Source organism: Priapulus caudatus, unplaced genomic scaffold (genome assembly GCF_000485595.1).
Source record: "Priapulus caudatus unplaced genomic scaffold, Priapulus_caudatus-5.0.1 Scaffold443, whole genome shotgun sequence".
NCBI lineage: Eukaryota > Metazoa > Priapulida > Priapulimorpha > Priapulimorphida > Priapulidae > Priapulus > Priapulus caudatus.
The window spans coordinates 138,613-153,821 of NW_014577504.1; the positions used below are offsets into that span (position 1 = coordinate 138,613).

At 43.4% G+C, this 15,209-nt stretch overlaps 1 protein-coding gene across 1 annotated transcript in view; it reads right to left on the minus strand.

Moving 5' to 3' along the window:
• Nucleotides 1–13,938, minus strand: part of LOC106810467 (alkaline ceramidase 3-like) — a 55,057-nt gene extending 41,119 nt beyond the window's left edge. Inside the window, exons 1-2 of the mRNA XM_014813844.1 lie at nucleotides 13,829–13,938; nucleotides 6,482–6,592 (exon numbers count right to left, since the gene is read on the minus strand). Of these exons, the coding sequence (XP_014669330.1) occupies nucleotides 6,482–6,592; nucleotides 13,829–13,919 (202 nt within the window). The 5' untranslated portion in view covers nucleotides 13,920–13,938. The remainder of the gene's footprint in view (nucleotides 1–6,481; nucleotides 6,593–13,828) is intronic.
• Nucleotides 13,939–15,209: the final 1,271 nt, after the last annotated feature.

Sequence of the window (15,209 nt, forward strand, 5' to 3'; positions counted from 1 at the left end):
AGAGAGAGAGAGAGAGAGCGAGAGAGAGAGAGAAAGCGAGAGAAAGAGAGACAGAGAGAGCGAGAGCGAGAGAGACAGAGAGCGAGAAAGCGAGAGAGAGAGAAAGCGTGCGAGAGAGATAGATAGAGAAAGAAAGGGAGAGCGAGAGCGAGAGAGAGAGAGAGAGAGAGCGCGAGAGAGAGAGAAAGCGGGAGAGAGCGAGAGACAGAGAGAGAAAGAGAGAGCGAGAGCGAGAGAGGGGGGCTTCACGCACGCGGTGGCGTGTTGTATTAGCCAGGGAAAGATAGGTGGCCATGGCGTGATCAGCTATACTTGCCCCCCCCACCCCACCCCCGACCGTTAGGAGAGGTGCGACCACGGCCGCGCTGCATTGCACCATCTACAATCAATCACATCTAGACATCGTGACACACACACACATTTATATAATCGATATATCATGGCAGGACGACGACGGCTCGAGTGACCAATACGCACGAATAGTGTGATAGGCTCCGAATGGAAATTACGCGGCAAGGGAACGCGTGACAGCGCACCGCGTATATAGTTAATTGGACGCACAGGTTTCCTGCTCGATGGAATGCGCCCCTGCAAATTACTGCATCGTTATTCTTTTTTATCATGGGTGGGCTTCACGCAGCTATAGTAGCTCCTGAAAACTATATAGTCCCCCCTGAGAACGCTGCTGCGTTGTAGGCCAGTCGTAAAGCAAGCAGATTACATTACGCGAGAGCGACCTACCAAGTACCAGCAATATTATATACCAATAACCGCTTATAATGCTACATAATTTATCGACGATGAAATGACACTTACGTGCATGATGTTTCAATCATATATGCATAATGATAGAACTGTAATGTGTGTGCGTGCGTGTGTACGCGCAAACGTGTATAGCAGCAGCAGCAGCAGCAGCAGCAGCAGCAGCAGCAGCAGCAACAACAGCAGCAGTAGCGCTGAGAGGGTCTATGTCCCCCGGGGTACTGCCGGAACGTAACCTGGTTACGGTCCGGTATACCGGAACGTACCCTGGTACTATCTAATATGCCGTACCGTACCTCGCCTACTCCACTAACGAGTCAAGGGAGTCGCCTACGCCTACTCCCTAACCCTAACCCTAATCCTAACCCTAACCATATCAAATAGTGACCAGGGTACGTTCCGGTATACCGGACCGTACCCAGGGTACGTTCCGGCAGTAACCTGGGGGACATAGACCCTATGAGCAGCAGTAGCAGTAGCAGCAGCAAAATAATTATTACGACTAGTGTGCATCAAACGACTAGTGCATCAAACGATTAGTGTGCAATCAACGATTTGTCATTTCACATACAGTTAACCATGTATATATGAGGCCACTCGAGAAAACCCATAACAGCGCGCGTTAAAAACCGATGACCGTTCTATAGAGGTCCTTTCATTCTCTACTAGTGTCAAACACGGCCAACAGTGCCGTCTGCAATCAGATGTCCGCTCTATAGGGGTGTCCACTAACGCAGGCTTAACTCTACATTCTCCACTTCCCCTTGCCGACCACCAGCAGATCTTGCGTTATTAGCGCCTGTAGACGCATGGTGTGGAACGTCGTTTCATGACTCGATGTTTACTCGCACTGAATGCTTATATACGCCGACCATTATCATAATAAATTACGACAGTTGGCCACTGTTTACAAAACCAAGTCGAAACTACGCGGAAATTTCTCGCTATACCTACATTTTAGTGTGCGGGTCTCTGAGAGCGTTTATAAGAAAAATGTAACCTAAGCTATAAAAGCTTAACGTATAACTTTAGCTGTTAACTTAAATAAAAGCTTAACGTAAGCTTAAGCTTATATGTAACCTAGCTATTAAAGCCGGGCTAAAGTCGAACGTTCTCCGCAACGCGATCGTCGCTGCAACTTGCAACCAGTTGCAGAAAATCAGTCGCAAAGCCGACCTAAGCTCGGCTTTTACAGATATTACAGGCGAGTCAGTTATATTAGGCGTAGATTTAGCTAACACGAAGTTCATGTCATATTGGATTTTTTGTACAACGTAACACCGGGGTGTAGCGGTATGTGTTGTGACTGCATGGCAAACCTTGACCCAGTTTTGCCAAGCAATTAAGCTAAATGAGTAGATAATAACAATCCAAGTATAACAATACCAGGGTTCTCCAAGCTTTTTCATTATAGCAAGGCGGGTGCTGCCTTTACGGTCCTAGTTGCAAATCGCCGAAGGCGGTTTGCGGGCTAGGGGGGTCCGGGGGCTATGATATTTAGCATGGCGGCTATGATATTTAGAGTGGCGGGTGCATTTTAGGATTGCGGGGCTCGACGATAGCCTGGCGGGCCGCCAGGTTATAAGTGCTCTTGGAGAACCCTGAATACAAGTATATTATCTACTCTTGATAAGAATGCATACAAGCAGAACACGCACGCACGCGCAAGCAGCACGCACGCACGCCTTCTGCGAATGGCAATTTAATCACTTTTATATACACTGTCACAACTTCTGGCCTATTGCATATTACCCTGCTTACGCTGCGGCTACTGTTGTTGTTGTTGTTGTTGTTGCTGCTGCTGCTGCTGCTGCTACTGCCGCTGCCACTGCTACTGATGCTACTGCTACTGCTACTACTTCTGCTTCTACTACAGCTGCTGCCGCTGCCGCTGTTACTGCTACTGCTACTGCTTCTGCTACTACTACTGCTCCTGCTGCTACTACTGCTGCTGCTACTGCTGCTACTCTTGCTGCCACTGTTACTGCTGCCGGTGTTACTGCTGTCGCTGTTACTGCTGCTGCTGTTACTGCTGCTGATGCTGTTGTTGTTATCGCTGCTGTTACTGCTGCTGCTGCTGTTGTTGTTGTTATTGCTGCTATTGCTGTTGCTGCTGCTGCTATTGTTGTTGTTGTTGTTGTTGTTGTTGTTGTTGTTGTTGTTGTTGTTGTTGTTGTTGCTGTTGCTACTGCTGCTGCTGCTGCCTATGCTACCACTACCATTACCACCACAATTACCACTCTTACTACCACTATTACCAGTGGGAGGGTTATCATGTAAGGTCTTCATTTGCATACCCTTTCTCTGGACTGATAATACATATTATAAGATGGTAAATGTAATAACACAGCTACTGACTTATCGTCAAAATGTTCGTGTCCTTATCAATCTAGATAATTATAGGCATGAATTGAATCATGCGCACTCACGCTTTGAACGCTGTTCATAGACACTAAAATAGCCTCACTAAAATGGCAGTGGGCTAGCTCTAGAACTATAGCCCTTCACCCTGCCACAGGAATGTGACAGAGTGAAGGGCTATATCAGTGGGCTTGCTGGGAACTACACGGAATTAATTTTGGTACAGATGCGACTCCATGTTTCAATCGACTTTCGTAAAGTATAAATTGGGATGGTGTCTTTCTTACGCATACCGGCGCATCGTTTATTAGCTGCCGTTTTCGCTACAGAGCTATTAATTATTCTGCATGAATAATTGGTGTTCTTTGCCACACCAGAGTGTGACGTATGAAGGTTGATGGCCCACACGTGTCACATGTCCTTTCAACTGCATAGCGCAGCCTTTCAACGTGAAGCAAGTGAAGACATCGCCAGACTAGCCAATCAGATCTAAATGGTAATAAAAGATTACTGGATGGACTACTAGACGTGATGCGGCCATGATGCCGAGGCGCGTCGAAGATTGACACTTTGTGTATCACAGCGTACGCCGCACCTCTCCGTTATAATTTCAAAGGTGGAGACCCATTGAGGTACGGAATCGCTGATCTCAAGAACTAGGGCATTCTGCTAGGCTAGAACGGTTTCTTACGATAGTTTGGCACAAAAACGAAAATAACACGCTGTTTAGCGCACTGCGCTACGTCGTTCTGTTGCATTTTCGCATCTCCGTAATCGGAATAAGCCCCGCCTTCTTCGTTGATTGACACTGAATGGGGCGTCAACGACGTGACCAGTTACTGCGTGTAGGTGTTTGGCGAGACTGTTTGCTTTTCGTAAATAATGAAAGGCCCGGCCGATGCATTTTGCATCGAAATGGAAAACTTTGGCATTTTTACCCGCTTTCGGAAGTGAACGAGTGCGTCATTCATTGAACATTGAAGTTTTTCTTAAAATTAAAGAATTCCGAAAATCCCTGACTGCGCTACTCGATTGTTTTAGCCAATGAACGTAGCTGTGTGTGTGACGTCTTGCCCGCGCACTTTATGCTTGGCTTAGCGGGCCTCGAAATGGATATCGGAGGCAGGCACCTAGCAACACGCCTGTTTGTTTACATAATAGCTTTGTGACATCAGGATGGGCGGTGTTGGGAGTTCTTCGATGATAACCTCAGAATTTCTCAGAATTTCTTAAGGTGCATGGAACATTTTACCAATTTAGTGGTGTCAGTTAGTCACGGATATGTCACAGTAAGTACTAACCGTATATGTTTCACATACGTTCACCTATTTTGCACACAGGCAGTCGATCATTGTGAAAAATTGTGTGAATATTTATTTTCATTGAGACGTTCCAAGTGCCTGTGCTTTCAACAGTCTTCTACGTCAATGCACGTGCGTCAAGAGCCACAAACTCAACACAATTTCATCTCTGTTATTGTTTACGTCTGAATGCGTGATTGATCAGGGAGGGGTGCATGTAAGAAGGAGACATTTTCTTTGGGGTTCCGAAAAACACAATTCCACTTGACAATTTCATGGGCCATTTCAATTGGAAGCTCTGCATAATGGACCCCCAACAAGCCCTTTGACTGACTAGTCAAAATATTGAAAGGTGTGTATATATTGCTCTTATTTAGCCGCCGATATAGTTCTTATTTAGAACAAAGTCTTCATTGTTATCTTCTAAAACTACAGACCATCCGCTGACCGCTGTGGAGACGTGCGCCGGGCCTCGAATTTGGCGCACGTCTCCACTGCGGACAGCGCTTCATACTTGAACATCCCCGCGATCGCGTGCGCATATCCCGCGGAACTGCGCGTCTCATCCGCGCACAGCGCTCAGAATCCACAGCAAGCTGTACCGCTCTGGATTACTAACTAAGATTACTAGATGGATCTAAAAGCAAATAGCAGCCATATAGATCCGTTACCCGTACCGATAAATAACATCAGGAGTAGATAATAGGGAATAGGGATAATAGGGATTCCCTATTATCTACTCCTGATAACATACACAAACCAGCAGTAGAAATGTAATCTGAGATAAATCAGCTAAATCAGATAAATCAGATAAATCATATCAATTTTCACTTGATAGCCCATCTCGATATTTAGATAGCCCTGAATTACAGCAGGAGCAGCGTGAGGATTTCAATATTAATCCTTATTACTGTCAAATTTAAATAATTACATCGCTATTAGTAAGCCACTGCTCGACCTTTATACACGGTGAACCGCCTGCCAGTAGCTGTAGCTCCTATGTTACACCGAGTGTTGATGCAAGAAGCAATAGCTGGGTCGGCTCCGCCTAACTAGAGCCAATTTTTGGCTCGTACGACATGCGTAATGCTAGCAGAAATGTGTCGAACACGTTTACTCGCACTTAACCTTGACCATGAGTGCTGACCATGATTTTACAGGGCGGGGAAGTCTGCAAGGCAGACTAATTAATCTCTGGGAAAGAAACATCCAATTATCCTATACGTCACCTGACGCTTGGAACCTTAAACGGAACAAATGCAATGCTCGCAATGCTTGGATAAGGCGATGGCAGCTCCGTTTTACACCTACATAATACCAGGGATTAATAATGACAAATTTGTCACGTTTTATCAGAGGTCAATATTATTGACCCCTGATAAAACGTATTCTCAACGCACATGACAGACATTGACATGGATACAGACGTGCTTAATGTACAGCTTTAATAATTAACGTCGAGTCGAAAGAATACATTCAATTAGCCGTTAAATTATTCGACAGATTAGCTGTCGCCGGTCGGCTTCATTACTCCATGCGTATCTGCCGCATCCATTGTTTCCAGACAACTAGATATTGCATGATCCGTCGAATCAATATAGCATCCCTAATAGCGTGGGTCGTTAACCTGGGCGACGCACTGCCACTGAAACCAACTGCGCAAACCTACGAACAGACATCTATCAATCATCACACATGTGGACCGCCCATGTCCTGCAGCATCACGCGGGCGTATGCCGTATGACTATCATCCACGAGAAAGAGTGTACAGTGAAGCCCACGCGTATTCATATATATATATAGAACTTAGAAGCAGCAGGTTGCTGTAACTGTCACACCGACGCGCGCGCCGCACACCTGTCGTCGTATTTCTCTACGAATTAATTGCACTCCGCGCACACGCACACACACGGCGATCGAACAACGACACGGCGTGGGTTCCCGCGCTCTCTCCAAAAACACCAGGTCCTATATTCACAGCTAATCACGCGTAGGCAGGGGATGGAGGAAGGAGTGCTCCGTCGCTACTGATGGTCAAACAGAGTGTATATACGTACATAGCAACGCCAGGTAGCTGAGTGTGACTCGCATTTCTGTGTCGACCTTCCAGGACCTGTAGGCTGCCAACACCGGTGGAATGATCATCACCACATTGCTGATCGTGTTCCCTGCAACCACACACACACACATATATATATAACAATTATTTTTAATATGAAGTACGTATTTAATCTTTACAAAATCAAACTCACTCTCACAGCAAGATAGAAAATTACTGATCGTGACACACACTCGCACGCACGCACGCACGCACGCACACACACACAGACACACACACACACAGACACACACACACACACACAAATATATAATATGAAGCACGTATAATCTCTATTTAAATCAAACTCACTCCCACGTAAAGAAAATTATTGATCGTGTTTCTTGCAACAGCACACGCACGCGCGCACGCACGCACGCACGCACGCACACACACACACACACACACACACACACATACGCACACGCACGCGCACGTGCGCGCAACACACACGCACGCACGCACGCACGCACACACACACACACACACACATACGCACGCGCACGTGCGCGCAACACACACGCACGCACGCACGCACGCACGCACGCACGCACGCACGCACGCACGCACGCACGCACACACACATTATAAGACGTACGTATAATCTCTACAAAATCAAACTCATTCCCACATCAAAGAAATGATGGTCGATTTTGAAAGCTCCGACTTACAAAGAGTCACCCACGTGCTATACGCATCTACTGCAAGCTCTGAGTTTACCTTTTAACAACACGCGTTTCACTACACTTCAATATTTTATGGTTAAAAATGCCTTTTGGATAATAATTGTGTTCATTAGTGGTTCCGAATGAGTGGTACCTTCCCCCACCCCCACCCCGCCGGGAGCTGCTGGACTGCGTGGGGAGGCGGGCTACGAGACAAGGGGGGTAATGTATATATAGGATAGAGGATGGGCCATGGGCCAAGTTTTATGGCACTAACGGGGCAGTGACGGGAAAAGGTTTCAGAACTACTACTACTAGTGTACGTTATACGAGGAGACACATGCAGTGACTCACAACTGCCTGCCTCAGGCGTTCAAGACGCCAATGAAATTTGCCTCTGCCTCATTAACATAATGTCAAGATGATAATGGATAATAACATAATATCAAGAGGATAATATCATGATCAATTGAACGTGATTCGATAGCACGAACTTGTGATAGAATAGAGAGGGGGGACTGAAACACCATTCCCAGTGTTCCAGGTTAAAAAATATGCCATTTCCTACATCCCAGTCTTGAAAACAGAATAGCAATTTCTAGTTCTTTTGTATCTTAAAACTTAATTTTTTTTTAAATTCATTTAGTATTTAATACCCGGTTCTCAGAAAATATTCAATACAGTTAGAAGTTGATAGAATCAAGTTACAGTCCAATCCCACGTCCCTAAAAATAACCACTCCCCGTGCCCTATTATTAGTATTGTCACAAGCTGATAATATAAAGTATAAAGTAAAGACAGACAGACTTTTTTTTACTCGAAACTCCTATATATCTAGTCACTCTTTCACTCTCATGCAACTTATGGCCCTGATGGTTATTGCATTGTATCCTTATCACACTGTATACGGCATCACACTGCAATCGTCTCACTACATAGCGTACTATCAGCGTACTGTGCTCCATCAAATGACCAGCACTGGAGCATTTGTCTGCCGCTTAGCAACCGGTGATGACAACATACTGCATAATAGATCTCATGTCACTCATATCACTCGGTACACGTAACACGAGTACGATAATTATTGGTGGGGTGGGGTGGGGGGGTCACCCGATCGAGACCCGATAGAGGAAGATACACCTGGATACATCCACGCGCTTTCCACCTGCCTGTTACTACCTGCCAGGTGTTGGCACTATCTTAGCTCCTATCTTGCCTTTCCAGGCGATGGCACCTGCCCGCTTCCCACGCCATATATACACATAATCAAGAGCTTATAATACCTAGAGTGCAGAGGTCCCAAGTTGGGAAAATGCAAGAAACGGAGCCAGCAATCCAAGAAAGGGAGCACTTGTGATAATGGCCCATCGCCGTTTTTTCGCAGTGCGCAAAAACAGGAAAAAAGTTGTGGCAGGCTGCGATATCTGTTTGTCGCGGCACACCACCATTTTTTATAAAGTATACATGTAAAATAAAATGCAAATTCATGTTAATTTATGGGTTCACATTTATTTATTATTATACGAGTATATTACACATTTCATCACATTAATGCTTGACATTTGTGGCCTTTTATTGTTCGCTGGAATCAAAGTACATCAACAACAACGGCAAATTTAGTAATTTACTGATGTAAATTTTCATATGGCTGAAAAATGTTACGACCGGGAGCTTCTGGACTCATTCCGGGGCACCGGGAGCAGCGTGTCATACCGGGAGGATCCCGGTGAGACCGGGGGACACTTGGGACGTCTGAGAGTGTACAACGGGAAAAACGGGAAAATGGTGCTATATCAGTTCGTATTAGTGGTATTATAAGCTCTTGACACAATATATGAGCTTATAGTTATAGGCATAAATAACCCCTCTATATAACGTATCCAACGCTAGTTGTGGACGTGAGACGTAGTATACAGACGCACAGACGTGGTTTACAGCTGTGAATATCGAGTACGTGGGAAAGCACCAGTGAAGTGCCCTGAAAGCGTTTGCATATTCTAGCTGCTACATGTCAAACAATATTATCAGGACCTTTCGCATGCCTGCTACGACCAGTGATCAGGCTGATACTACCAGGAGCTTATAAATTTGGAATTTATAAAGTGATTGCATTTATAAGCTCCTGATACTACTTTAGGCGTAGCCGTAAACGTAATATGCTAACTGTCTGGAATCGATTTCTATATTATTATTATTGCCCGATCAGTCATCATGCAACGAAAAACACTCATTATTCTCGTTTTGACTTTGAGGCTAGAGCGAAATTTGGTTACCTAATTAACCAGGTTTCGAATCGCTTCAAGCAATTATAAAGCTGAACTATCGACAAACAAGCTAGAAAATAACTCAAATTACATATATATATCAAAATTTATACGCAGTGAGGCTCGTAACTTTTCACGTCGACTCAAATTTCACGTCAAAACCGTGGAGATTTTTTAAACAAATGGGCACAGGTGCACTCTTTACTATGTGTATATTTTTCCTATATTTTCTGAAAATACAAAGTAAATTTATGATTGCCCGTCAATGTGGGACCATCAGGTCATACACCCTATATTACAAGGATATCCTTATACCAGAAAAAAAATGAAAATTTATTTTTCGGGGGCTACTTTTCAAGCTCGCGTGCATGAAAATAGCACTCTAAAATTTGGTTTGCATTGAACTCTATGCAAATTTCCGGGGCTCATTTTGGCATTTCGGGGGCTAAATCGCCCCGAGCCCCCGTGTATTTTTTTCGCTGCGCTTATACAGCAGAATTAGTTTCATGCCCTTCAAGGTAAAATTGAAGTATACACATTGGCCTCGTCTTTAAGTTACTAATGCAGAGTGAACGAGAAGCAATTGTGACAACTGGTGAGAGACAACTCTTCTCCATGATCAGACTAGCATGTTCAGACTAGAAAAAGCAGGTATCGGGGAAGGACGAGGGCACATAAAGCTGACAGTTACTCGACACAACTTCACCTACTAAAACATGGAATTGAATAGTGTCCATTGCGTGGGAGCCCACAAAACAACCACTGAGCGGAATACTATATCTAAGAACGTTAAGAAGTTTTATGAGCAATTTGAATGAAATGTAACCCACAACAGCACCACTAAATAGTCGTTTCAAGTAATGTTTGAGGACATGGAGGCTTGTAATCTCTCTCCAATCATTTACCATTGACAGAGCAAAGCATCAAACAACATCAGACTGTGTCTCAGCAATCCAGTGGACCTTCTCTTCACAATTTGGAGCAGTTCACTTTGTTGATGAACTGGCTACTATTTCATCATTTCACCTCCTAAAGACATTTGACACATTCAACAAATGTGTAAACCGGAGTGGCCTATATTCAAAAAGGAGAAAAAAAGCAAGCTATACATGTGCATAAGTGTATCAGCTATGCCCCAAATCTCCATCGATAAGAAAGGCACTACAAGTTGAAGTATCATAAGGACTTTGCCTACCTTGAAAGCCCCATTAATTAGCAATGACGACGGTGCCAAAAATACATCAAGGCATGACTGAGTAAACCCTGAGGCGCTTTTAGCTAACTACACCCCATCTGGAAATCTAAGCAGTACAGCAGCAAAACCAAGATCGCACCCTATATAACAGCAACACAAATGCAGTACTCATGCATGGCTCATAGAGCGGCAGATTTAATAGTAAAGATATAGACATGAGCAAGATAGATTTCATCAGGGGTGAATAATGACAAATTTGTCAGTGACAAAAACGGCAAAAAATGACAAAAAATCTACAAACTTGACGAATTTGTCACTATTCACCCCTGATTTCATCTAACATGGTTGCCACTGCACGACCTGTGACATCTACTAGCCAAAAAAGATTTCCGATGAGAGCCTGTGTGAGCAGGCTGGAAGGAGAACCTGTGTAAAAAGGCTGGATGGTGAACCTGTGGAAGAAGGCTGTCTGCAATAGGATTCCTGGAGAACAGGATGCACATAATCAAACAGCTGGGACATGCATTGAGAATGTTCCAGAAACTGATATGGATACATGTGTATGGCTAACAGATGGACACCAACCAGGAAACGCAAACAGGAGAGGCCACAGCAATATAAGCAGTATACTCGCATTTAGATATTTCATAGAAGATTAATAGACCCCTAATACACGTGAATGCTGCGATTATTCTACAATAAAGCTTCAACCGGCATGCAGTGTCAATTAAAGGGATAGTAGATTCTAGGATTTTACTGCATACAACTGTACTTACTGTATAACAAATAGTCTATACCCACACGTACTTGTTACCAGATACCTAATTTAATTGTTATAATTAATTATACATCAACGCTACAAAATTTGAACGGCGCCATTGAACCCCGCGACCGTGCTGCCACCCTGAAAAAGTTGCGCATTTGCCAATTTATTTTGCACGTTACAGACCGAAGGCTAATCACAAAGGTGCAATTATATTTATACCTAAATCTAAATGCTATTTAACCGAACGATGTTCATTTTAGGACAAATTTATCCATAATATAACTGAAACTATATGTCGCTTACAGGGTTCTTGTTAACTTTTGACAAAGCAGGTAATTTGACAATGAATAGCAGGTAACTGTTTTTCCGGCACGGATGGTAGGGCAAGCGGCGAAGGCGCGAAGCCCTGCTAGGGGGGTCCGGGGCATGCACCCCCAAAAAAAAATTCTGATTTGACCCACAAATAGCCTATTTTGATGGGTATGGGTTCTAGAATTTGGTAGTTTAGATAGGAAAATATATGCTATGAAGTATCTATTATAAAAAGAAAAACCTGCCCGCGCACAGAGTTAGTCTTGGGGTTGGAAGTATTTAAAATAAACTTCGTTTTTTTCAAATATGGATTAAATATTTTACCGCCTTTAGTGGGAGTTTCTCTCAAATTGATAGCCGGTAACAAATTGCGCGATAGGCGGTAAAAATAACCGGTTACCGGCTATTAACAAGAACCCTGCGCTTATAAGATATTACAATCCTTTTGCTTTTAAATTAATAAATAAGAAACCCCCTCAGTCTGTAGCCCTTGGCTGAAAAGTCGTTTTGCGCAACTTATCAGATCGTGCACTTTTAGTGGCGCCACCGTCGTTGTAATCAAACTGTAGTCGTTAGTTTTAAAACATTTTTTAATATTTCTAATGGTGATTGAACCATGAAACTTTTTATGTAGTGTAATTTTAAGCTAAATTAACTGAAAATAACCCTAGAACCTAGAGTAAACGATCCCTTTAAGCTAAAAGTAAAGGGTTACAGCCAATCATCCAAACCGTATATAATGCAATGTTGTGACAACATTGCATTATATGCGGTTTGGGTGATTGGCCGTAACGGCGCAACCCAATGTGAATTGACAATGACATAGTTTGGATGTCACTGTGCTGTACAGTATACATACATATATTTGTAATATCCGAATATATACCCGTGTACAGCTGATGAAAACATTTTAGACTAAATAAAGGTGATAACTACACCGTTCATACCAACTAGCCAGTGCTGTGAATAAAGACAAATGTAAGGCAGTTTGAACATTTACCTTATTGTTTTAAGTCAATGTCTAAACAATTTTAGTAATGCATAATATGTGTAATCGTACCAAAAAATATATCACCACTAGCAAGGCTGAATTAACTCACTGTAGGTCCTGTAGCATCTTAAACAAGTGAGGCCCCATCTAGGAAAATAACTACAGTCATTATAAAAAGTTTGGCTTGGGGCTACACAGCCTTTCAAATTGAGCACTAGTGTGGGGCCTGTAGCATGTACCACATTTCCTGACCACCAGCACTAGTAGCATTTCACATTCATGTACCTCCAGCTGGTAGTGACATATTTTAAGACAGTGCTTATAAGGAACCTGCCAAACTATTAATTGTTGAACTGCCTATGTTGTTTATAGATCAAGTATGTAACAACTACATTTACTAGTATTTGTACATGCAGTTACTTATACAGCACTATAATTACAAGTCGTTAGTGTCTGCAAGGTAATAATACTCCTGATTGTCGTTAAAGCATTTGGTTAGCTACTTGCCATTTTCAAAGTGATAGTGATTTATCTCTGGTAGGCCTACATGTATGTAGCTCTAGTACTATAGCCCGCGTACAGTTGCCACCAGCGGCAACTATACGCGGGCTATGCCTATAGTACTAGAGCTAACATGTATGTATATCACCTTTTTAAATGACACAATAAAATACCATGGATGTTTGAATGATGATTCACAATGAAATCATTCTTCAATGCTGCAGACTTTGCCACTTCACAACACAAGCTTGAAAGTTGGATCTGCCCCCCCCCCCCCCGGTGGATTTACAAACCTCTGCCAAACCACCTCTGTCAAAGCATGGTACGTGCCCCTCCCCTCAACGATTCCTGTACACACCACAGTCTGCTACACCATACTACAGTGACAATGCTAGGGCGAACCAATGCAGACATTAATTTCTAAAAGTAAAACGACATATTAATGACTAGATCTAGTATGAAAAATCTTTGGTACCACACTAGAAAGGGCTACGTAATAAGTTACTAGGCCTATGACTAAAGTTATAATTTCTCTTACTAATCTTATAGTGAAGCGACGTTGATTCTGAGTATATTAAACTAAACTAGGAAAAAGTGTGATATATATCTTACAAAACTCGGCGACATAGTACGTGACTTCGTAATTGGATTCACACCAATCCAATGTCGAAGTAGGAGGACCCCAAAATCCGACTGGTGCCATCGCTACCAACACATCAAGCAACGCCACTACAAAAAGAACACAACATAACCTGACTGAGAACATAACCGCAGGCGCAGGTCTGATGCCGACCTCGTTTCAGACAGGTTAGCTGCTGCCACCTGTTGGAACTTATTATCAAAATCCGAACGATTATTATGTCTGCAGCTTCCTTCCCATCAATTAATTTTTCACATGTTGTATTACAACGCGTCAGGAGTGAATAATAATAGATTATCTATCAATCTATCAGTGTAGATCTATTATTATTTAAATAAGAGAACTGTCTCTTTGTTAAGTCCGCTGTCTTGGAATTAGTTGCAGTCAACAATGATCACGGTCTGTACATGGAACAAAAGAATGGGTACATATAGGGGTACGTATGGGTAATAGTATCAGTTACAATCCTCTATCTCCCCTCAAGTCTTTGGCGCGAATAGACTGACGCGAATGTCAATAATGTGACAAAGACTGAACAATCCGAAATAGTGCGGAAAACAGGCCCTATTCTGGAAGATAATCAACGACAGCAGTCGACTTTCCATCCTTCCTCACCAAAAGCACCAGCATATGCCGCGGCACACACAAGCTTATATACAACAACATCAGAACCCGGACAGATGGGTACAGGTTCAGCTTCTTTCCTAGAACAATCAGAAGCTGGAATCTGCTACCGGAGTCACTACTCACTAGTCCAACAGCACAGCAATTCACTGGGTCCCTCTGGAAAAACATTGAGTCAGGCAGCTTCGTTGTTATGCCACCTCGAGGGAGTGAAACGCATCTCCGGCTGGGCAACTACAACAGCTCGCAACAGCCTATTGCCGTATGCTAGTCGCACTCAGTAATGAGTGCCTCGCCCAGAGAAGCCTCGATCTCTGGAACACGTTACTGTCTACATTTTGAAAATGTTCTGTGCAAGTCTCTCACGTGCACCTGGAGTTCTTCGCGCACTCCCTGGACGTTTATTCCTCACGGACTGTCCAGTATAGAAGTAGAAGTAGAAGTGCGGTGAACAACAAACAACTGGCATGAACGACGAATCTTGTGAACAAAACTATGAAAAATCCATGTATCAAAAGTCAAACACCGTATACAGGAACATAAACACAGGAACGCGAAAAACATTGTCAGTTTGAATGCTGAGATCACATGGAATAGTCAGGCTCGTAGGGTCTATGTCCCCCTGACCTCTGTTTGACCTCGCTCGTTTAGCTATTTCTGACTAACCCTAACCCTAACCCTAATCCTAACCCTAACCCTAACCCTAACCCTATATATATTATATATTAT